Source organism: Euprymna scolopes, chromosome 7 (genome assembly GCF_053919585.1).
Source record: "Euprymna scolopes isolate OS-2025 chromosome 7, ASM5391958v1, whole genome shotgun sequence".
Classification (NCBI taxonomy): domain Eukaryota; kingdom Metazoa; phylum Mollusca; class Cephalopoda; order Sepiida; family Sepiolidae; genus Euprymna; species Euprymna scolopes.
In genome coordinates, this window is record NC_136488.1 from 126,786,805 (window position 1) to 126,810,791 (window position 23,987).

At 32.1% G+C, this 23,987-nt stretch overlaps 1 protein-coding gene across 5 annotated transcripts in view; it reads left to right on the forward strand.

Moving 5' to 3' along the window:
- The first annotated feature begins 3,559 nt into the window (after window positions 1-3,559).
- LOC145279936 (protein EFR3 homolog A-like) overlaps window positions 3,560-23,987 on the forward strand; it is a 271,461-nt gene continuing 251,033 nt past the window's right edge. For 2 of the 5 annotated variants that reach the window (XM_080131515.1, XM_080131518.1), the window contains exon 1: window positions 3,655-3,884. Coding sequence is in view for 3 of the 5 variants with exons in the window: in XM_080131518.1 (XP_079987644.1) it covers window positions 3,878-3,884 (7 nt within the window). In the remaining 2 variants the exon portion in view is untranslated. Of the gene's footprint in view, window positions 3,885-22,298; window positions 22,333-23,987 lie in introns of those variants that run through there. The other 3 variants (XM_080131520.1, XM_080131519.1, XM_080131516.1) reach the window with 3 other exon arrangements.

Sequence of the window (23,987 nt, forward strand, 5' to 3'; positions counted from 1 at the left end):
CGCCATAGGACTTTGAAAAGTGGTTAGATAAGAATGATCTAGAACCGTTGGGATATCTGGACTTCAACGGATTTAAGTGGCAGAGGCTTGTGTGACACTAATACCATTCACTAAATTCCTGCAACTATGATTCAATTATAAACTAAAAAAGCAAGATGATTGGTAAATGTGTGGATCATTCAGAGGTTCTGTCTCCCAGATGGATGTCAGAACAATGACTTAGGGCCCATCATTCCTAGTGGTATAAATAACACCAACTAGGGAATTTCTACGTACCGGCACATGTATATGATTCATCATACACTCATCCATGTGCACAAAGACAATATATACATATGCATACATGCACTCGTATATACGCATGAGACAATGGTGGTTTGAAATCAGAGTAACCTTCTCCTAGATGATCTGGCTTGCCAGACTAACAAGCACCATCTGCCCGGAGCTACTGGTTTTATGGCGCCAGTAACTCGCCTAAGACGCCCCCTCCTATCAGTAGAACAGGTCCGCTGGGCTTAGTGACAAACCACACAAGAAGGCCAGGAGTAGGACTAGATTGTCAGAGGCTATAGATTTGAGCATGCCCTAGGAGTATTTTATAGGAGAAAAGGAGCTCGTCCTCACTTCCGCTCCCCAGTAATATGACAACCATTTGAACGCATACATACATACATACATTTAAACAGACAGGTGAGATTTATATTATAGATGAAATAAAAACCCTTATGTTCATTGTACACTAGAGTTCACCTCGTTTGTTGTTGTCACGTTCATGCCTTTAGCCTTTATTTTGTTTTGGTGGCAGGCATTGTGATATACTGGCTAACTGGTTGACCTCATCTGTGTCACTTCTCCCACAACATTGTATATCGTCGGTGCAGAGTTTCGTAGGAATAAAAACGAATATCATCAAAGCTGACTAGTTCATGAAAAACTTTACATGGGTCAAGTATTGAAAAATAGAAGTGACAAAACCTTTCTCCGCTACTTCATCACTATCACACATCCCTCTTCCGATTAATAATAGATCTAATATTTAAATTCCTGGAGTACTGCTGCCACATCTGGGCAGGAGCTGCTAAAACAGCCTATCCTGCCTTGACAGAGTACAAAATTGACTTCGTGGCTTAGTGAGGGATGCCCTTTTCTCTTCCCTGCAACCTCTCTCCCACAGAAGAGACGTTGCGAGCCTATCGTTATGTCCATGGCAGGTGCTCGTCTGAACTCCAATCTTTGGTCCCTCCTCGCCAATCTTTCACGAAAAACACCCGTCTAGCTGAATCCACTGTCAAAAAATTTCCCCACTCTTTATCTGTGCCTAAATCAAAACGTGGATTCCATGAACAAAGCTTCTTTCTTAGAACTGCACCCCTGTGGAATTGTCTTCTGTTATCCTGCTTTCCAGCTGACTACAATATGTTTGTCTTCAAGTCTAATGTAAACAAGTTCTTGATGAGCCGTTCCATATAAGTTAACAAATTTACCGAATTGATCACTATATTGTCCAATTTCTACTTCTGCACACCTGTGGAACTCTGTTCCGTTTGCCTGCTTCCCACCTGACTACAACCTGGATGTCTTCAAGTCCAACGTAAACAAATTCCTAATGAACCGCCCCCTTAAGTAAACATTTCATTAAATCTCCACACTAACATACTGTACTTGCAATAACCCTTATCCCTGAGTGGCTTCCGGGCCTTGATAAGTGGTGACCACCGTGTAAAAAAAAAAAAGAAAAGAATAATGGATTTTAAAACAAACACATTTCAGGTGAAAACATTATTACATACTTACATATGATGAGATAAGTATAAATTCCAAAAATTACGGAAAATGAACCAGTGAAAGATATGTTAGATTTATTTTTCAGAAAAAAATCATAGAGACTAACAGTCAGGCATTTTCTATTTGTTTTCAATGACGGATTTCAAGGAAAGCAAGGGAAATAAGTCAGTTTGTCATACAGAACTGATCGCATAACTCTTCCACATTAAAATATGCGATAAAACTCGATAATTCGATAAATTCTATTTGTACGTGTAATTATTTTTCTACTGGATTATTTTTCGTAATTTGTGGAATTTAAATTAATTTCAACATGACACATAAGTATGTAATAATGTTTTTACCTGAAATGCGTTTCTTTCAAAATCCACTATTCTGCATTAGCAACAGATTTTTTGTTGTCATATATATACTTATTTATTTTAACACGGAATATTAGTTAAGCAGCCAAGACGACACTAGTATGTCACACACACACACATACACACATACACACACACAAAGACAGATACACACCACATGCACACGCACACACAATACACACACACGCACACACACATGCACCATATGCACACATGCGTGGGGGGGGGCACACACACACACACACACACATTATTAATCCAAGTGGAAATCTCAGATAATTATTAAGCTATAAATACATATTAAATGTCACATTTCTGACTCGAGAACTCAATGTATTAAAGTACAGAGCAAGTTTTTATGAATGAAGAATAACAAAATTTGACACATAGCACACAATAATTTGATTTTGGCCTTAACTAGCCCTTTTCAGGTCTTTTACAGTGTAAAAATTATCCGCCCATATCGGCAGATGATTCAAGTTAAAATACAAATAAAAAGGAAATATATGTTTTTTTTGTGATTACATATGGCTATTAAAAGCCAAGAGAATGGAAGTGTGTGTGTGTGTGTGTGTGAGTGAGTGAGTGAGTGTGTGTGTGTGTGTGTGTGAGAGAGAGAGAGAGAGAGAGAGAGAGAGAGAGAGAGAGAGAGAGAGAGAAAGGTTATATATATATATATATATATATATATATATATATATATATATATATATATATATATATATATACAGGGTGTCCGTAAAGTTACTATACAGTCTTATTGTTTTATTGTATTATATTTGTATTAATAGTTAATATATTACAGGGTGTCTGTATAGTAACTTGTAAGACTGTAGTAACTTTACGGACATCCTGTATATATATATATATATATATATATATATATATATATATATATATATATATATATATATATATATATATATAGAGAGAGAGAGAGAGAGAGAGAGAGAGAGAGAGAGAGAAAGAGAAGGGTTATATATATATATATATATATATATATATATATATATATATATGGAGGCATGCATATATATATATATAAATATAGGCACGCCTATATATATATATATATACATATATATATATATGGAGGCATGCATATATATATATATATATAAAACCCTTCTCTTTCTCTCTCTCTCTCTCTCTCTCTCTCTCTCTCTCTATATATATATATATATATATATATATATATATATATATATATATATATATATATATATATATAAGACACAGTATTTTAAATCAATTTAGTCATCAAACCTAATGGCGAATTTATTTTTGGAATATCCCAAAATTACCATTTTAAACAAGTCAGCGAACAAATCTAATTATTTGTGCGAATAAATGAAAATTGAAATGTCTACTGGTAGTTAAAAATGAGAAAAGGAAAAAAAAGAAAAAAAAAAGAAAGAAAAAGAAAAGAAAAGAAAAGAGAGTTAAGGGGCAGGTAACTCGCATATGTGTTTATGCGCGCATTCGCCGCTAGAGTGCGCAGCTTGCTGATTCCAGTCCGAACATGGCCCCGGAAAGGTGACATATACCGGATCTGGGACAAACGGCCCTCCACATTACGCTTATATACTCGCGATAATCGCTATCAGTTAATGTTAGGCGGATAATCTGTTGGCCTCGACTATACAGAATTGGAGGAGATGACATTTTAAGGAGGGATTTACAAGATAAACCTTTTTAAAGGATTGAAGAATTTTTGGCTTATTTCAAAGATGGCAGGTAAGAAGCACCTGTTATTGTCATGAGTAAAATTCGTCTGTAAAAATCGTTTGTCAAATTGTTTCCCTCGTTTTAGATTCTATTTTTAACCCTCTTAAAAATTGTTTTACATAATTTCTCGATATTTACTTTCGTGAAAAGAAAGCTAATGTATTTGAGAACTTTGTATTACGATTGAACTGTTGCTCAGATTAAAGAATTATGATCGTTTTAAGGCGTTTTATTTTTTAATTTAATATAATTTATTTAAACTTATATTTTAAAAACTAATATCTATTATAATTTATCAATAATATGCAAGTTAAATATAAACTGTTCGTTACTATTAACCAAGTACGCTAATATATTATTTGTATTCCTCTCTGTTTAAAATGTAAGTTAGACTTCGTTAAAAATACTGAACTTTTCGGTAACAATTGCTATTACTGACAAATTATTTTAAAGGCAATATCGTTCGGAAATTATTAAAAAAACAATATTTAGTAGCAAACACTGACCATACCGAAATAATAACCCATTCTTAACACAGGGAGGGTGGTTATTTTGTAACTGTTCTGTACTTTCATCTAACAATAAACGGAAGATATTGCATAAGTATCCAATTTGGTTTTCGTTTTATCCACTTATTTGTGACCAATTTGTGTTCGAAAATGTTTTATATTAAAAAAAAAAAAAAGAATTTGTTGCTGCAGAGGAATAGACGACACGAAGTCGGCAGCAAACGGCCTTTGATAAAATTTAAAAAAAAATCCGCATGATACTTTATTTTGTGGCTACTTGTATATCTACGTAACCGCGCTGAAATAATGTTATTGTTTAGAACCCATTCTTAATATGGCAAGGTCTTTTGTAACTATGAGTTTTCACCTAGTAAATTAATAAACAAAAATACCGTAAAAATAGAATTCAACTTGAAAATACTGTTAAAAAAAATGGTAAATTTATACAAACACCGTGACAGCGAATTAACCCTAAACCCTAACCCTAACCCTAACGCTGTCACGGTGTTTGTATAATAATACCAAAAAAATAGCACAAGCACTATTTTTTAGCATAAAATAATAAAAATATTATTGTTTGGAACTTGTGTTTTAGTATTCATAAAATATTTGATTCGATCCACAGACGTACAAAAAAATGGTTAAAAATGAAAAAATATAACAAATGTTGTCAAAGGCAAGTTACTCTTCTACCTATCTGGAAAAATTGGTGCTAGTGCAGAGAGTGATCCATCCGCGCTGTTTTTTTAAATCGTATTTCCAAGTTTAATGTTTTTTATTCAATTGTAAGGTTGAAGTATAGAATAGGTACAAAACACCCTCCCCTCCCCATGTTAAGAACGGCTTTTTAAATAATAACGTTATTATTTACGTCCGGATGGCGGAGCAGTGAGCACTCCCTGACTCTGCACTAGTACCGAAAAGTTTTTAGTGGTTTCACTTTTTCGTACGACTGTGGATTGTAATACAAACCTATTGATTATATATATATATATATATATATATATATATATGAGAGAGGGGAAAAAGAAAAATCTGGTTTGTATTACTGTACACATAGATTCGAAAAAGTTGTCAAAAGACAAATATATAACAAATGTTATCAAAGGCCAGATAAGCTACTTTTCTACCTAACTGGATATATTTTTCGTGTTTTTATTCAATGTAACATGTTTATTCAGTTCGAAAAACAGTGTTTACCGATGTATTGGAAAATTCAAAATGGCGCCCGACACTCTTTAACACGGTAAGTTCAGGAAAAGATGTTATAAATAAAAAACTAGAAAAAATACTATTAAAAACCAGCCGAATATGTCAAGCTATGTCACGGTAACATATATTGAGCGAGTTTTTAACAGTATTTTATCCAGTTTTTTTATTTATAACACCTTTTCTCAAACTTACCGTGTTAAAAAGGGAGTCAGACGCCATCTTGAATTTTCCAATATATCGGTAAACACTATGGTTTTCGAACTGAATAAACATGTTACATTGAATAAAAACACGAAAAATATATCCAGTTTTGTAGAAAAGTAACTTATCTTGCCTTTGATAACATTTATTTGTTATATATTTGTTTTTTGACAACTTTTTCGAATCTGTACAGTAATACAAACCCGAAAAATCATTTTTTTAGACAACACTTTGCTGCGGCGCGGACTTCGTTGTCGTCTAATCTTTTGCATCACCGAAATTTTGAGCAACTTAATTTGCCGTCAAAAGCGATTTTGAGTAAAATAATCCGGTTATATACTTCATGAATGAGAGCGCAGATTATTTTTCCGTCAATATTTACGGTAGATTGTTTTCAAACTTTTTGAAGCGCAAATACATTACACATGAGTAAATTAGTCGAAATAAATTTTCACTAATTTTTCAATTGTACTTTATAAAATGAAAATCGCTCCGGACAAGGCATGAAGGCACTTAAAAAAAAAAAAAAAAAAAAAAAAAAAAGGTACTTATTGCAGCGTGTTGAAATAATGTTATTTAGAAAACCATTCTTTACATGGGGAGGAGAAGATGTTTTGTAACTTTCTGTACTTTCACCTAACAATTTTAATAATAAAACATATTTGTAAAACTTGAATTTAATTTGAAAATACTACTTAAAAAATAGGGCGGTAAATGAATAAACACCAAAATACTAAAAAGTCAAAAATAAGCCAACGATAGATTCCGATTCGGAAAACACCAATTTTTCCCCCTTTGTCGCTCATGGAATGTGAGGACGAAAGGACAAAACAAGAGAAGTTGCCGAAAGTAAACCAACGTAGTTTATTTTGGAAGTATAATCCATAAAGGAAATAAACAGCACACTTTTAAAAGAAATTGAGTTTTTTTTTTTTTTTATATATTTTATTCGCAATTTCGTGTTAGGGGTGTCAAAAATTCCTACAAAAATTCTTATACACCTCCGCCGCAGTCCGCACTATTTTTTAAATCGTATTTCCACGTTTAATTAAAGTTTTTTTAAAAAATTTTTATTCATTCAATTGTAAGGTTAAAGTACAGAACAGGTACAAAACACTCTCCCGGCCCTCCTCATGTTAAGAATGGCTTTTCAAATAATAACGTTATTTCAACACGGATCACTCTGCATCTGCATGATGACTGCATTGACAAAGTACCAACTTTTCTAACCACCTTTTAAATATTTTATTAGTTAACGCATTCTCAGCACCAAAATTATGGTGCTAAGTGTGCTGTCTGTGTGTGCACTTATTGTCATCCGTGCTATATTTTATTTTCAACTTTAATCAAAGTTTTGTTTTTATTAAATTGTAAGGTTAAAGGGTACTAGTGAGTGTACTTATTGATCTGTGCTGAAATAATAACGTTATTATTTAAAAAGCCATTCTTAACATGGGGAGGGTGTTTTGTACCTATTATACTTTAACCTTACAATTGAATAAAAAAAACATATCCTATAACTTTAATTAAACTTGGAAATACGATTTTAAAAATAGCTGGGATCAGTAAGTGCACTAGCACCGGTTAAAGTACATCGTCGGTACAAACAAAACACCCTCCCCATGTTAAGAATGGCTTTTAAAATAATAATGTTATTTCAGTACCAAAGTTATGTTTGTGTACATTTTTTTAAAATTTTTTTTATTTTTTTAGTGTCTCCGATTCTTGTCAAAATACAATTATTCGTGATTTCGTTTTTTAAGCTTACATTACAATTAAGATGTAACAAACAAATGTTCATAAATAACTTAATATCGATTACTTACATTAAGGGGACTTGGTATTTATTTGTGTTTTTACTAACATTCATATGAAAACAAAGACAACAACAAAAACTCTATAATGGGGGAGGGGCTCTAAATTAGATATTGAAAAGGGGCACTTGTGCATTATTACTGCTATTTTCGACAATCTTTTTTTTTTTTTTTGTTTTCATTTTTAAAGACCTCCTTTTAGAACGGGGTGGACTGAAAATGTCAGTTTCGTAGGTCAATGTTAATAATCTTTCCAACTCCTCCAAAAACCTTTACAATGCCGATTTTTATAGGTTTTCGGGGGTGCTGAAAACGAATACAACATTTAAAAGTGGCGCAGAGAAATAGGTTTCATATGATAAAATTTCAAGAAGTAGCGATCACTTTTCTATATAAATTTAACGTAAAATGAGCACCCACTTCCTGGCCATCTCGTGGGCGTGTAAAAACAAGTCTCATTAAGCAATGTAATATCAATCATGGCCATTTCTGTACGCACAAGCGCGCATAATTTGGACGTGCGTGCGTCAAAAATGCGCGTACAGAAATGCCCACTACCACCACTGATAACATAAGGAATTACATTGCTTAATAACCGGAAAACTACGTGTTTGCGTCAAATTAAAAGTCACTGGCCAGAAAATGACTGCTCATTTTACGTTAAATTTGTATAGAAAAGTGATCCCCACTTTTTGAAAAAGTAATTTCTTCATATCATGAAAAGTTGAAAACTATTTCTCTGCGCCACGTTTAAATGTTGTATTCGTTTTTCAGCACCCTCTGAAAACCTGCAAAAGTCGTCATTGTAACGTTTTTATTTTTTATTTATTTTTTTAATTTGGAAAAAATCTTGTCATTGACCAAAAAAAAATAGCCGGTAAAAGTTTAGAATAAACCCTGTTCTCCTTCTCTATGCTAAAAATGGCTTTCTAAATAACGTTACTTAGAAAGACTGTCTTAACGTGAAAGCCACCTTCTCCATGTTATCTGAGACGAAGGTAATGAATAGCACAAAATGATCTATTTTCGACCCATTCTAACTTTTAAGTGCAGTTAACTAAATTGTTTTATCACTAACCCTATGTCCGATTGGCAAGATCGTAAAACCACGCGTAAATTGGAGTAAAGATCAATTTTAAATTAATATTACGTATAAAATGGAGCAAAAATACCTTTTAAATTAGGCGATATATACTGGCATAAATTCAAGATGGATGGCTAAAGTTAATTATCAAGTAAAACGAAAAAAATTGAACCTTTTTAGTGAGTTTTTTTATAAAGATCATTTATTTTATTCTGCGAACCCTGCAATTTTAAAGTAGGATTTTCAAGTTAAATTCAATTTTTACTATATCTTTTATGTCAAAATACAGCAATTACAAAACGCCCCCCCCTCACGTTAAGAATGGGTTTCTAAATGTCATTATTTCAGTATTTTTGCACAGAAAAACTGTTTATATTTTGTTTTAATTAATTTCATTTGACCTCTTCTCCGTTCCTATTTTATATCGATTAGCCATGTTGGATCTATGCCAGTATATCGGCTAATTTTAAAGTGTTTTCTTTCTATTAACACTTAATACTAAATTGATTTTTACGCCAATACCTTCAGAATATCATTTGTAAAAAACAACAAAAAAAAAAAACTCTGAACCTTTCCAATAAAATTACATGTGTCGGAAAACGACAGTATTACCTAGAAAAGTGTTGCTGTTATTATTTGAAAGAAAACCTTTGTATTTTAAATTTATTTTTAAAATGATGAAATCGGGACGTGATTACTCTAATTGAATGATCGGACATGACCATTTTTAATGTCTTAAAATAATGGCGTGTTGAAGATTAAAAAAATAAAAATAAACTCATTATTTCAAGACTTTAAAATACTTTCTGAATGCAACTATAAAATGACAATATGCCTAAAATGTCAAACGAAAAACGAAGAATTTTTCAACAAACGAATTTCTAAATCTGTAATGAAAGTTTGCTTAAGATAGTCGACAGGTCGCTTCTTTAAATATGTCGGTTTAAGCAAGAACAATAATACGTATTCAATTATCATATCGAAAATAGCAGTATATCCAAAAATTACGAAACTTCATTATAAGAACTACTATTGTGTTTTAGTACAAAAAGTTTCATTATAAGCTAGAAAATTCGGTGTAAATCTAAATTTTGCGTTCTGAGTTATGTACCCTGTGTGTGAACTCTTTATCGTCTAACATAAAAAAATGCAGTTTTACTCAATTTTCCATAATTACTTTTACCTTTTTAAATAACTTTCTACTGGATGAATTTTCGCAATTTTTTGATATATTAATGTTTTCGACATACCAGTTAAGTACAAAACGACATATTAGAAAAAAAGTTGGTCAGTCGACTCTTAAGAAGCACCGAAATTTTTAGTAAAATTATTGAAGTCGTAATCGTTAGTTTTACATGAATCTATCATTGAAGTTAATGCAAAATTATTACTCCTGCTTATATTTCTACCCTAAAAAAAAAAAAAAAAAAAGTAGAAAAACTTTACATTTCCTTATTCGTCTTTTTAATTACTACTTTTATTAAGACATTTGTGTCTTTTTAGTGTATAAATATTTTGGAGTTTGTATTACTGTACACAGATTCGAAAAAGTTGTCAAAAAACAAACAAATATATAACAAATAAATGTTATCAAAGGCAAGATAAGTTACTTTTCTACAAAACTGGATATATTTTTCGTGTTTTTATTCAATGTAACTTGTTTATTCAACTCGAAAAGCATGCAGTGTTTACGATGTATTGGAAAATTCAAAATGGCGCCCGAAACTCTCTTTAACACGGTAAGTTCAAGAAAAGATGTTATAAATAATAAACTAGACAAAATACTGTTAGAAATTCGCTCAATATATGTTACCGTGACATAAGTTGACATATATTCGGTGTTTTTTAAATAGTATTTTATCTAGTTTATTATTTATAACACCTTTTCCCAAACTTACCATGTTAAAGAGTGTCGGGCGCCATTTTGAATTTTCCAATACATCGGTAAACACTGCATGTTTTTCGAGCTGAATAAACAAGTTACATTGAATAAAAAAAAAAAAAAAAAAAAATGTATCCAGTTAGGTAGAAAAGTAACTTATCTTGCCTTTGATAATATTTATTTGTTATATATTTGTTTTTTTGACAACTTTTTCGAATCTGTGTACAGTAATACAAACCCATATTTTGGTAATATTACACCCATGTCCAGAAAGCAAATTTTTGTATTTGTACAGTTTTACCCTCTGAGTGCTCAGTGCTCACTGCTCCACTCCACTCTGTCAAACAGAAAAATAAAAACGGTATTCTATTTCCGTGTCCGCACTCTAGGAACATCTGATAAATAAATAAAATACAATCCTCCTAGATTGTGATTTCATTGTCATGATTGATCATTGATCACAAGTTCTTGCCACATAACGTAGTACCACGACTTACGACTTGGAGATCAACCTATTTGTTTGTTGTCCAAAACAAGCCGAAAAACAGTGGGCGGTTTATTATTCCTCATATTTTTTATGGCTTGTTCACAATCAAAATAATAAACTAGTTTTAGTTTTTAAAATCCCTGAAACAACGTGATGTCACTTTTAACGCAGAAACAACACGACTTTCTTTTGAAATCAATTCTTATTTCGATTTCTTTATTTTTACATTTTTCAATGCATCTTAATTTTTATTTTAATTTTTATGGTTTTATTATGGACAGTCTGACAATTCGACAAAACTGGCTTACTTGTACCACGTGCATAATGTCACTTTTGAGTGACTAGGCCTTTTTTTTTTTTTTTTTTTTTTTTTTTTTTTTTAACGGAGATCGTAACTTTGTGGTCAAGAACTGGGTGATCATTTTACGTTCAATTTATATAGTAAAATGGACACACTTTTAAAAGTCTAAAATATTTTATTTAAATTATTTCCCCGGTATTTACAAAAAAATCAATTTTCATTTTTCTCATGACAGCATGAAGGAACGTGTCATTTAATATTTGTTATTTTTCCTTCTAAAATGTCAAATTTAGCATAGTTGAACTAAACCACTTAATGCTCATAATTTCAAAGTGAATTATTTTAACTAATTAACTTTGACTCGAGTATTTTTATTTTCTTAATTTCCTGATGTAAATTTAATTTAAAAACCTTAGAGTAAAATGATAAATACAGTTGTCAGTCAATAATACTGTATTACTGGAGAATGTAATTTTAATTTATAAACTAAAAAATATTTGTATTTTGTTTCGGAGTTTGTGTGAGGGTTGATAATTTTGTATTATTGGGACTATTTTTCTCATCTCTCATTTTTTTTTTTTCTTTTTTTTTACAATGTTTCGGCCGATGTAACTTCTGACCTTAAGGTGTAACTTGGCAATCTAGTCAAACTTGGGAACTTATATGTAATTTTGAATTTAATCCTTTATTAAATTATCATGGCCTAACAATTGAAAGTGTTGGTTAATAATTAGTTCCGCAAGTGACAGTCTTTTGGGGGTCGAATGTTCAATCTTTACTGCAAATGATACTAAGAAAGAATAACAAAAATTTAGCACTTTCTACGCGGTCGTGACTGACGAAATAAGAACAATCTACCTCCATGGATTAAAACAGTTCAGTTCGAAATTCATTTAGATTCGTTCAACAAGATGCGCGTTAAGAAGGTCGAAGTTTATATTGGCCGAAAGTTTGTGGATATAAAAATGAAAGCCCGAATAATATAGATATCACAAATTATTATTTTTTTTTTTGTAAAAAATGTAAATTTAACTTTATTCTGTTATTTTCCTACTTTCAATGAAGTTTTTATATATTCAAACAAACTGGGTTAAAATATCAAAAGAAATTCAACGAATTGAATAATTTATTTACTTTTAAGCATCTCCATTTTGGATGTAACATTTTTATATAAATTAAACGTGTTTTGTTAAGCTTATAAAATTTAAAAAATAAATCCCGTTCTTTTCATCTTAGACTGTTTTTTCTATTCCATTGCAATTATACCACCCCCTTTTTGCATCGCATAATCCAGTGCACGTTCTTTGTTTAATAAAAGCCAGTCGATAACTTAACGAATTCTCCCTTCTTTCTCTATGACAATTTCTTTAAGTGATTAAAAAGGAAAAGAACTCACTTTAAATGGAAAATCTTTTACTAAAACATTTTGTCCTTTTCGTTCATATTGTTACCACAGCTAAACCGCCCACGCATTTGATAGTCTCCTTCTTCATCCGTTTCATAATGTTCAATTCTTTTACGAAATTTTAACCCTCATTTTTTTTTTTCTTCTAAAACTTCCACAGTTTGCACTTTAGCAACAATTTTTGTTATTTTAAGAATGCGATTTTTATTTCTTTTAAAAATGTGCCTGGTGGATAGTGTTTGATCTTAATATTATTTTTTAAGCTGACTAAATGATTCAATAAATTAATAAGGTACGGCTTGTATCCTTTTAGCGCTGTTAACGGAATGTAAAAATAAGATGGTATTATTTTATTTATTTATTTATTTGTGTGTGTGTGTGTGTGTGTGTGTGTGAGATTGCACTCTGGTAAAATTAAAAGAAATAATAAAATTTAATATTTTAGAGTGCTATTTATTTACTTTTAATGTAATGTAAAATAATCACATAGCGTGCCGTAGGACAGAATAAGTAACCACTTTTTTTACTTTGAAAAATTAAAATTTGAACATTAAAAAAACAATGTTTTCCACTACTGAAATCTTTTAAATTTTTATTGCTTTGCCATGCTGCATTTACGCTTTTCGTTTCGATTTAGAGTTACTGAATGGTATTACTTTTTTGGGACTTCTACAGGACGAAATTTTGCAGTCGATAAATGGAGTTTTCACATAAAAAAACAATGGTTTCAACTGATTTTTTTTTTTTTTGTCAATTCTAATAAGTTACTATGCTAGCTTTAAAATTATGCAGTTGAAATTACCTGAATATCACTGAATTATTAAAAGAACAACTTTAATCGTGTAAGCAGGTAAAAATTGCGGCCATCTTGTTTACATCGAAACGGAAAATTACATCCCCCCCTTTGAACTCATGTGTCTTACGATCGTTTTCATCAAATTCTGTTTTTTATTTTCTTTAATAAATGATTTTCTACCTTATCGATTTTCGTAATTTTGGGATATAATCATCTTAAAAATACGAGGAACACGTAGATATAATTGTTTTCATGTGAAATTCGGTATTACGATTTTCGAAATTTTGTCCCAATAGTGGTAGATGCGCCATTTTAAAAAAATCTTTTTTTTTTTAATCTATTTTTTTAAATTCTATATATATTCTTTCTAGTGCCCGTGGTTTCCATAACACTTTCTTGCTATTGTAGATGATCTCCAATAATAGTTATCAGAAAAATAAAAAAAAGGTAAAAGAAACGAATATGAAACAAATATATTTACTAAATTCGGTATTAAATTAACTAAAAGGGTTAATATGCCGTAAAACCAAACCATCACGGATAATGCTTGATGGCGCTTCTAGTTTATAAGAACTCTAGATAGTAATTTTGATAGAATTAGTTTAAAAACTGAATGTTTTGAGGATAACGTTTTCATCACCGTATAAACATTAGAATATTTTTGTTTTCAAACTAAAAAATGAAAAATATTAACCTTTTTTTTTTTTTTAAAAATCAATTTATAGAGTAAAAATATGGTGTTTGACTTTCTCAGATGAGGTATTTCACATGTTTTGGACTTTTTATCATAGTTGTTGGCATTCTTAGTGGAAACACGGAAATCATGGAAAGATAGGTTACCAACTCTTGTGAAATGTTTAAACAGTAGAGCAACAGTAGAACAATTCGGTATCAGTGCTTCTGCTAGGCTACAGTGACCTTAAGTATATGTATATGGCACGATCATGTTGACACAACAGATCACCGGAGTTAAGCAATGTCGAACCTGGCCAGTACCAGATGGGTAACCATTTGGGAAGCCGAGGCGTTATGTACTGCGAGGTAAAATACCAGGTTAGGAAATTGGCGCAATTTATCTTTCTCTCGAGGACAGACTGGCTTCTCTGTTGCCGTGGTAGGCAACCCATCTAGTGATGGCGTCATGATAAAAAATACCCTTGATAGCCCTGGCAAAGCATCAAGTATTCAGCTACAGACAAGATTTGAATTGCACTACAAACTCGTGTAGTGAGTTCAACGTCGGCTGCATGTTACGTTACGTTAATTATGCTAAGTATAGAGATGAATGCAACATGGGAACCAATATAAGAAAGGGCAGATAATTCCAGCATTAAAAAAAAAAAAAAATAATAGTAATAAAAATAAGCAAATTAATTTCAGTGTAAGCATTAAACTTGAAATATGAGTGTAGGATTTGGTTGAGAATTCTTTGATCCCCCATCAGATGGTTTATGATTTTCCTGTTGACAGAAAACAGCTGAGTCAATCATTGACGCCTTGTAAGTAGTTGCTCAATCGGTGGTGATGTAACAGCTAAAGTAGGTGTCTTTCTATTTCTTGATAGCTCTAATAACATAACATAGTAACAAACTACAACATAATCACGTTGACACACCAGTTTTCATCATATTCTCAAAGTTAAGCGATGTTAAGACTGGTCAGTAGCAGATACATGACAATTTGGCAATATTAGGCGTTGTATATGTAAGAGGATCTCGACAGCTCACTGCAAAAACCTGACGTTGTCATCTCCTCTGATCAGGATATACATGTGACTGGAGACTGCGTCTGAACTTAATATTACCTTTTTTTTTTTTTTTTGAGGAGCAAATAGCGTAATAATAATAATAATAATAATAATAAAAAAAAGGCGCTAAAAACATATTTTTCATTGGCATCATATTCTTTGATGTTTCCTTCTTTTTAATATTATGTAAACTTCCCATACCCACATATGAAAGGACAGACAAATGAAGACAGTTGCAAAATAGATGCCAGAACCTAACCAGTTCATCTGTCGAACAGAAATACTCTTCTTTCTTCATCATGCCTTACTTCAAATTTCCTGAGTTGGAAGCCATGTTTAGTTTCAGAACAGTTTCCGATGGTTAGTTGTTCTTTACAAGTCCTGGAGATGACTGGTTCTCAGTAGACAGTTGTTTTGTACAGGTTCCTGACTTTACAATTTTGCAGCCACAGAGCAAAAGATTTTTCACGTGATTACACAAAGAAAATATATGCAACGTTGCTAAAGAAAAGGTTTAATTTTTATGGAGCAATTCTGGTTTCTGATTGGTTGGTAGCAGAACGTGAATTAATTTGATTTGTCAGTTCCTAGCAGCAGCGTTTATAAATAAAATCTCCCAACTATTATAAACCAAAAAATATTGCAACACTTCTCATCTTTGGAACGTGCAATGAAAGCAATCTCCCCGAGTGGATTCTAGTTTAATGACTGCGACCAAAAGCACATGGAGAAGGCCAGAGAATACAACGGCGGTGACGTTGTGAAAATAACAATCAAAGTGAAGAAACTTGTAAATGAAAACACAAATGTTGCCAGGAAATTGTTTGATATTTAACTGGCAAAAGATCAGCTTCATTTTGCTAAGGATATTTGCCCCACCCCACCTTTTTTCATTTCCGTTGAGAGAATGTGACACCAAGAGACTGGGACTCTGGTGAATGGCTTAATTCCTGCCATCAGTTCTTATGTCCGTCTCTTGATGCTTGTCTCGCTAGCCAATCTGATTATTACAATGCCTGCACATTGTATCCTACTCTACTCAATAAAATGGGATGGTTGCGGTTTTCAAAAAAATACTTTTAAGCAGGGGTGGGAAGGAGCAATTTTTTATTTTAACCAGATTGCTAGATTCTATTAACTTGCTTCTGCACGAAGACAAATTTACACATAAGGTTTTTTTTTTTTCTTATGTTGGATCCCCCCCCCCCCCCATCCCCCCAAAATCGCTCTGGATGGGACAAAAAAAATTAATGGCATCAGTCAAGAAATTTCACACAAAGGTACTTGATATGTCTGGGAGTGTTCTTGTGTAGGTTTTGTATCGAAATGTGTCTGAGTATTGAAAATCAATAATCAAAAACTTCTGATTAAAGAAGGAAGTCCGATTTTGACCATACAAACTAACATCACAAGTACAATTGAGACGTATTATCACTGCACAAGCAGAAAGGCCCAGTCTATAAAAATCAACTGTACATTCTTTTATAAGATGGAGACACATTCGAAATAAATGTTTCTGTTTAGAGGACAATTAAACCATAATACTTGACTTTTACATTTTAAACTTCAAAGTCTTTTCTTTTTTTTTTTTTACAGATAATTTTATAAAATCAGTGGTAAGCTCTCTACAGTGCAATTTAGACTACAATCTATTGTGGATGAAGTTACTGCAGGAAGGCATGTGAAGTTTCCTCTAGGTACAGTGTGTGAGGGGAGTTCTTAACTAGAGAAGTTAATCATTTTGATTAAAAAAAATGGTTGATTTCATGGATTTCGATCATAATAAATATATAACCACTGCGGCACAAACCCTTGCGCAAAGACCTGTAGCACAGTGGTTAGAGGACTTAGAAAAATCAATTGTAAAAAGCGATATTCTCCTGAAGATTGAAAGTTCAATCCTCAGTGTGGGCGACCGAAAAATACAATTGCGAATTACTTAGGACCTCTATCCAGTCATGGCTGGAGCAGCAAGAGTATACTACCCCCGTGAAGTAAAGGGTTTTGCTCGAAATTCCATCCAAATTCCCAAGTTTGGCAGAAACCTCCATCTGAAGAAGGTCGGAGGTTGCATCAACCGAAACATTGTGAAAATCACACTCCAGATGAGAACAGTAGTTCGATGAATCCAAATAATAAAAAATTTCTTTGAGTATATAATTCAATAAATATTCAATTAATATTAAACCAAAAACGTAATTAAATGTAATCATAAAATTCAAAGCTATATTTGACCAATTAATATTACATTAAGAAATAATTCCATGTAATCTATAATATAAATCTGACATGTCTGTTTAAATGTATGTTTGTATGTATGCCTACAACTTTTGACAGAGGCGACGGATTTCTACGAGATCGGTATCGTTTTGAAGCTCGACCCTTCGGATGACAAATACCGAGAAATTGGCTAAAAACATTAGTTCCTTCACCCTCAACTGAGCACTTTTTTTTACAAGGAGGGGGTCGCTTTTTTCACGGATGTTTTCGAAAGTCATCCACTCTTTTCGATTGACTAGCCCTCGCCACTTCCGGTTTGGCAATGGACGCAATGGCAAAGACGTCACGTTTTTTTTTTTTTTTTTTTTTTTTTTTTTCACGTTATTTTCCTTTGTGGCACAGATTCGAGCCTGCCTACTACCACTTTTTATTTTTTTTCTCAGCACACGCCTCTAAACGCCCGGACAACGCCGGGTAGCCAGGCTAGTTACTTATAAAATTAAGTTATGTTTGCCCAAGAAAAACGCTTAAAAGTAATTTTATTTATGTGTGTGTGTGTGTGTGTAAGTAAACCAACCATTTTCAAATATGGTGAAATTATAGTTGCCTTCATATTTATTTCTTATATTAAACTTAGTAAAGAGAAGAATAAGTTAACATATTTTAATATAAAAAAAATTCTCTCCTGTCGGTTATTTTATCTTTATGGATTGTTAAAAAAAAATATATATATATATATATATATATATATATATATATATATATATATATATATATATTTTCAAAGGCATATTAAAATTTTATGAATGTTGAACATTCTTGATTTAAAAGTGCAGCCGGCTAATTGAGGAAGGAGGAAAACCTGATTTCCTTTCTATTTTTCAATGCATTTTCGTCATTGTAATGTAATCTTGAAAAACCTATAGGAAAAAAAAAAAGAATGACATTTGAAAAGGCCAATTGTCTGACTCTTCCTCTCCGGAACTTCCACTTCATAAGTGTTTAAAAAGAAAAAAAAAAAAAAAGAAAATAATAATAATAATAATGGGCTTGGCCTTACAAATCACGTTAGTTAAGTTGAATTGATTTGGCTAAAAAGTTGCTTTATTTTAGCTTTATTTTAGAGCAGTAGAATGATCCAACCATTTTCTAGCAATTTTAACAACAGTAGCTTAATTCCTAACATTAAACAATTCGATGAACAGTTCCTTTCCAAAAACTTCCCATTTGTGGAATGGCTACCTTGCAGGCTACAACAAATCCAATGTCAAAAAGTACTTAAACCGTACTCATAAGTAATCAAATTCATTCCATTCATCAGTTTCAATCCTCTCATGATATTATTCATAATTCAACTGACAATCCATCCATCTCCAATGAGATCCTCAAATGTCTTGATAAGTAATAATTCATTAGTAACAAAACAAAAACGCTGTTTAAAAACATCAAGTGTTTACTTGTGGTGACTATATAGATGATAGCATTAAAAAATGAACACTGCCCCTACCTCATCATAAAACCAACATCACTTCTGAATCTATACTTTTAACCTCTGTCTGCTTATACTCGTGTCAGCTATCACCTAAGAAAGGTTAAACTGACTCCTCTAATTTGAATATTTCGATTGAGTGATCATGTTGAACATTTTCAACATTTGACCTGACGATCTCCAGCATCAAATATCATAGATCTGTGGACCAGTGATTGCTTCAATGCTAGATTTTACCATTGCTGGATGAACCCTTGCCCCCCCCCCCTTTTTTTTTTTTGCAAGTGGATCCTATGTATGGTGAGTGCACATGGTTACTAATATTTTTTTTGATAGCACGTGCATATGTTGACATTGGAGAAAAGTTTCAAGTGACTTATTTCTGCAGATGTCATAATGGCAGAAATATTTTCATGTGAATAAAGTACAGTTTGGCACCATAGAGCAAGACTGTTCGGACTAGAGCTTAATTTATATTATTCAGATGACTTGAGTACCATTCACATGGCATTTCAACTGACCTTCTTCAGGTATATCCTGTGAAACTTGGGGAAATCTATCTTGTGAAACTTGGAATTTGCACAAGATTTCAAATTGAACTCTTTAATTGACGTCGATAGCATGCTCGTGCTGATATGTTATAAATAGATTTTAAAGACATTACTTTGGATGGTTGAAGGTTGTTATTGAGAAAATTGGACTTTTGGCCAGAACCCACAAAGATCATACCTTTTTAGGATTTTCAGATCTACATGGAGTCCTCCCAGTTGGTTGTAACTAATCATTATACCTGCAAGATTGCAGATTTTTATCGCTGACACCAAGAGCAGCAAGATCCAGTGATTGCTTACGAAGTTGGGAAGGTTTGGTCCAAAACACGCAAAGGAATGGTGATTACACGTTCACAAGCAACGGTGTTAATCTCACCGATGTGATGGTTATTATGTCTGCAAAATATGTCTGTAATGTCTGTTGGGGTTGAACTAACTTAAAGGTGACCCCCATACAGGTTAAATTGACTTTTTTTTTTTTTTTTTTTTTAATTTTTTTAGGGGGGGAAACCTTTGTGATTTAAATTTTAAGCTCCCATAGTTTACTTAAAATTTGTTTATTATTATTCTAATCTTTTAGTTTAGTAAATCTTTGAAGTAATCTTAAGTTTGGACAGGATATAAAAGAAAAGAATTTCTAATTTAATAAATTCTGCACTGTCTAACAAGTTTTAATCTCTGTTGCATCGCCTTAGTGTTGGATCCTTGCGCTTATTTTGAAAATATTTCCATGAGATGTGCTGAGTTGAATTTTCTGCAGTTCCTCAACGTAAATGCCTACAACCAACCTGACTGTCAAAAAAACTATGCTCTTTCACTATAGCAGTCTCTAGATGCTGGAAGATAGCGTCTTTTCTCAGACTGCTTGTCTTTTTGAATTCTTTTGTTTCAATGTTTCCCCAACAGTATAAACAGATTTTTATCCTCAGCCCCCAAAAATCAAGATTAGATCATTTCTGTAATGACCTGATCCCTGTTTTTTTTTTTTTTTTTTTTTTTTTTTTTTTTTTTTTTTTTTTTTCAAAGTCTGAAAAACTCAATCATTAAAAGAATAAATTATTTTGGAAATAATTTGAAAAATTTTAAAATGTAAACCTTCAATAATTTTAATATATTTTCCAACTTTTTTCTGAAAAATCGTATAAATCAGCAACAATTGCGATCCAAAATTAAATATTTTATGTCATCATTCCAGTATATTTTAATATGTACAAAAAAAAAATGTATCAACCCCCAATTTTCTGATAAGATCTAGTGTGGGTGGGGGCATTTTTTTTTTTTTTTTTTTTTTTTTTTTTTGTATATTATTTTGTTTCAGTTTATATATAGTTTTCCAGACTTATTAAAAAAAGAAAAAAAAACGAAATCGATCAATTATTTCATTTTTGAGAATTTAAAAAATCGCGTTGTTTTCATAGTTTACGTCAAAATACGTAGAAATAGCATTCGGTCCCATTTTTCCCGTTTTTAGGTTTTTGAAGAATTCTTTTGAAAATTCGCTGGTTTTATGGTTTTACAAAAAAAAATTTTTTTTTTTTTTTTATTATCAATACAACAAACAATACAACAAAAATTACGATGAATCAATTTTATTTTACAAGCTTGTATTGTTATTTGCTATGGAGGTAAAAAATTCCGCCTTTATTAGTGTCATACCTAACTAAATACCTATAGAAATTTAAATGTAAAGTAAGCATTTTTGCAATCCAACTCCCCACTCTATATTTCTGACCCCTATCAATGTTGACCCTTGCTTCACTGGCAATCTGCCTTGCTTGTTGTGGAAAAATGCAGTATTCAAACTTGTTATAATAAGACGAAAAATAAACAAGGAAATGTCGGTGTTAGGTTTAGTAAAGCTACACAAGTAAGAAGGAATGGAAAGGGGTGACATTTTAAAGTCCAACTTCTCACGCTATGTAGACAGTTCTCTGCTCGTATATTATCCAAACTATCTGGCATTTTATGAGTATCAAATTCGTAGAATTAAATATTCGAGGGGGGGGGAATAGTTTTTCTTTTTCTCTTCACATTTTTTCTCCGAGGAGGTAAATTGCTAGCATATTTTTACATAAATACAGATGCAATTACATACACTCCACAAATGTGAGAACATGTAGATAATATATTGATGTAGGCTGGGGAGACACACACACACCCGGCCAGTTATGGCAGACTACCAGTTAGTAATATAAATAGGAACAAAAATTGGCTATTTCTATGTAAAACCTTCTGAAAGTGTGTGTGTGTGTGTGTGTGCACACACATATATTCATTCATTCAAAAGTTTGGTTCATTTCTTGTACTCTCAGTAAAGTCAAAATGTCCCTGTTTCAAGTTAATTTTGCATACCAAGCTACAATCACTTGAAATAATTTTAATTGTTTTTCCTCTGTACTCAAAACTAAATGGAACTTCCATGAACCGAATCCATTTCCAAGAATTATCCGTCTGTGGAACACAATACCATAGGGAAGTTTCCCACCTGGCTACAGCATCGTCGTTTTCAAGTTCAATGTTAACAAAGTCTTCTTTTAGCTGTCTTTCAAATCATATTTTAAAAATCAAATTTTGTCCAGTTTCAACCATGGTTACCAATCTTCAGTGTTATCTCCTCATTCACCTGGTAAACTCGTTAATCATTATCCTCGAGTGGCCTTTGGACCTTAAATTGCGATTCGTTAGTAAAGAAAAAAAAACTTTGCACAATAGACATCTTTTTTGTATATTGTTTATTTAGATGCGAAATCAGTCACAAGGTAAACTAATTTGCATATTGGTTTTGAAATAGGACATTTTTTTAACTATTATTTTTAATGCAATGATTTTCTTTTACTATTTTTTTAAAAATGTTTTGTTTCACAATATTTTATTGATCTACCGACTTATTCCCTGTACAAATGTTCCTTTTTTTTTAATTTTTTTTTTTAAGTAGAAAAACAAATTTTCTTTCTTCTCCAGCCTTTTTTTTTTTTTTTTTTTTTTGTCGCTCACATTTAAGATAAGTAAATTTGTATCGAAGTTATCAAAATTTTAATATTTATATATCTATATGAATAAATGAGACGCATTTTATTCAATGTTTGCAACAAAGTTATGAATGAAATGCTTATTTAAATTGATGCTTCAAGTATTTCAAGTAGCACAATTTTACGAAGTGATATCGAACAGGCATGTCCTGCTGATGAAAACACTTGTCACCTCTAGTCACCATAGAACATAACAGTCCTCGGTGAGTGGATGACGTGTATTAGTACATTATCAATCACTATTAATCGCTGGTCTTTCTGTATTGATTTGTGAACAAATCCCTATTTACTTACAAATGTTGTGAAAAATAAAATTTAATTGTACGTAAATAAGACCCAATGGGGGTGCAGATGTGAGTCTGTGTTTAGATATAGGAATGAATGGGGAGGGGTTGGGGTTAAGGTAGAGATAGAAATAATGGAAGCTTAGAAAGAATAGTGTTCGTATGCGTGTGTGATGGGCACCCCAAATCTTAAACATACTAGTCTTTTATAGGTTGAATTATATGTATAACTAGCATTTCAGGCCGGCATTGCCCGGGTGGTTGGAAGTGTATATTGAGCCACACACAAAAAAAAAAAAAAAAGCGGTCAATTTTTTTAACTTGTACTCCTATTATGACCCTTAACATTCATTGTTTTAGGCTCAAATTAAGTTGTTAGATCCATGTCCAAGGAACCTATATCTAAAATTTCAAGTGTTTAGGCCAACACTTGTCGGAGTTTGGTAGAGTTCTCAAAGGTCAAATCGTTGAACTTTGACCCCTTAACAGCGAAATTTCTGTCTGAAAACGGATCACAAAGATTTCCCTAAATCTCAGTATCCTGTATATCAAATTTCGAGTCTGTAGACTTAAAATTGACAGACTTATTGTGTAGGGAAATGTACACAGACACACAGACAGACACGTTCACTTTTATAGATATGCTAGCATGGGTGCCCAGCGTTGCTCGTGTGTTTGGAGGTGTATGCTGAGCAAAAAAAAAAAAGAAAAAAAAAAAAAGGTCAATTTTTTTTTAACTTTGACCCCTTAGCATTTATTGTTTTGGACTCAAATCAAGTTATTAAGTTAGATCTATGTCCAAGGAACCTATATCTAAAATTTTAAGTGTTTAGACCCAAAATTGTCGGAGGAGTTTGGTAGAGTTCTCAAAGGTCAAATCGTTGAACTTTGACCCCTTAACAGCCAAATTTCTGGCCGAAACTCGATCACATAGATTTTCCCAAATCTCAGTACCCTGTATATCAAATTTCGAGTCTGTAGATTAAAAATTGAATTATTGCTTAGGGAAATGTACACAGATAGACACACAGACAGGTTCACTTTTATAGATATAGATTCAGCCTAATAGAATCAGCCTAAACTTAAACTTTTATTTTAACT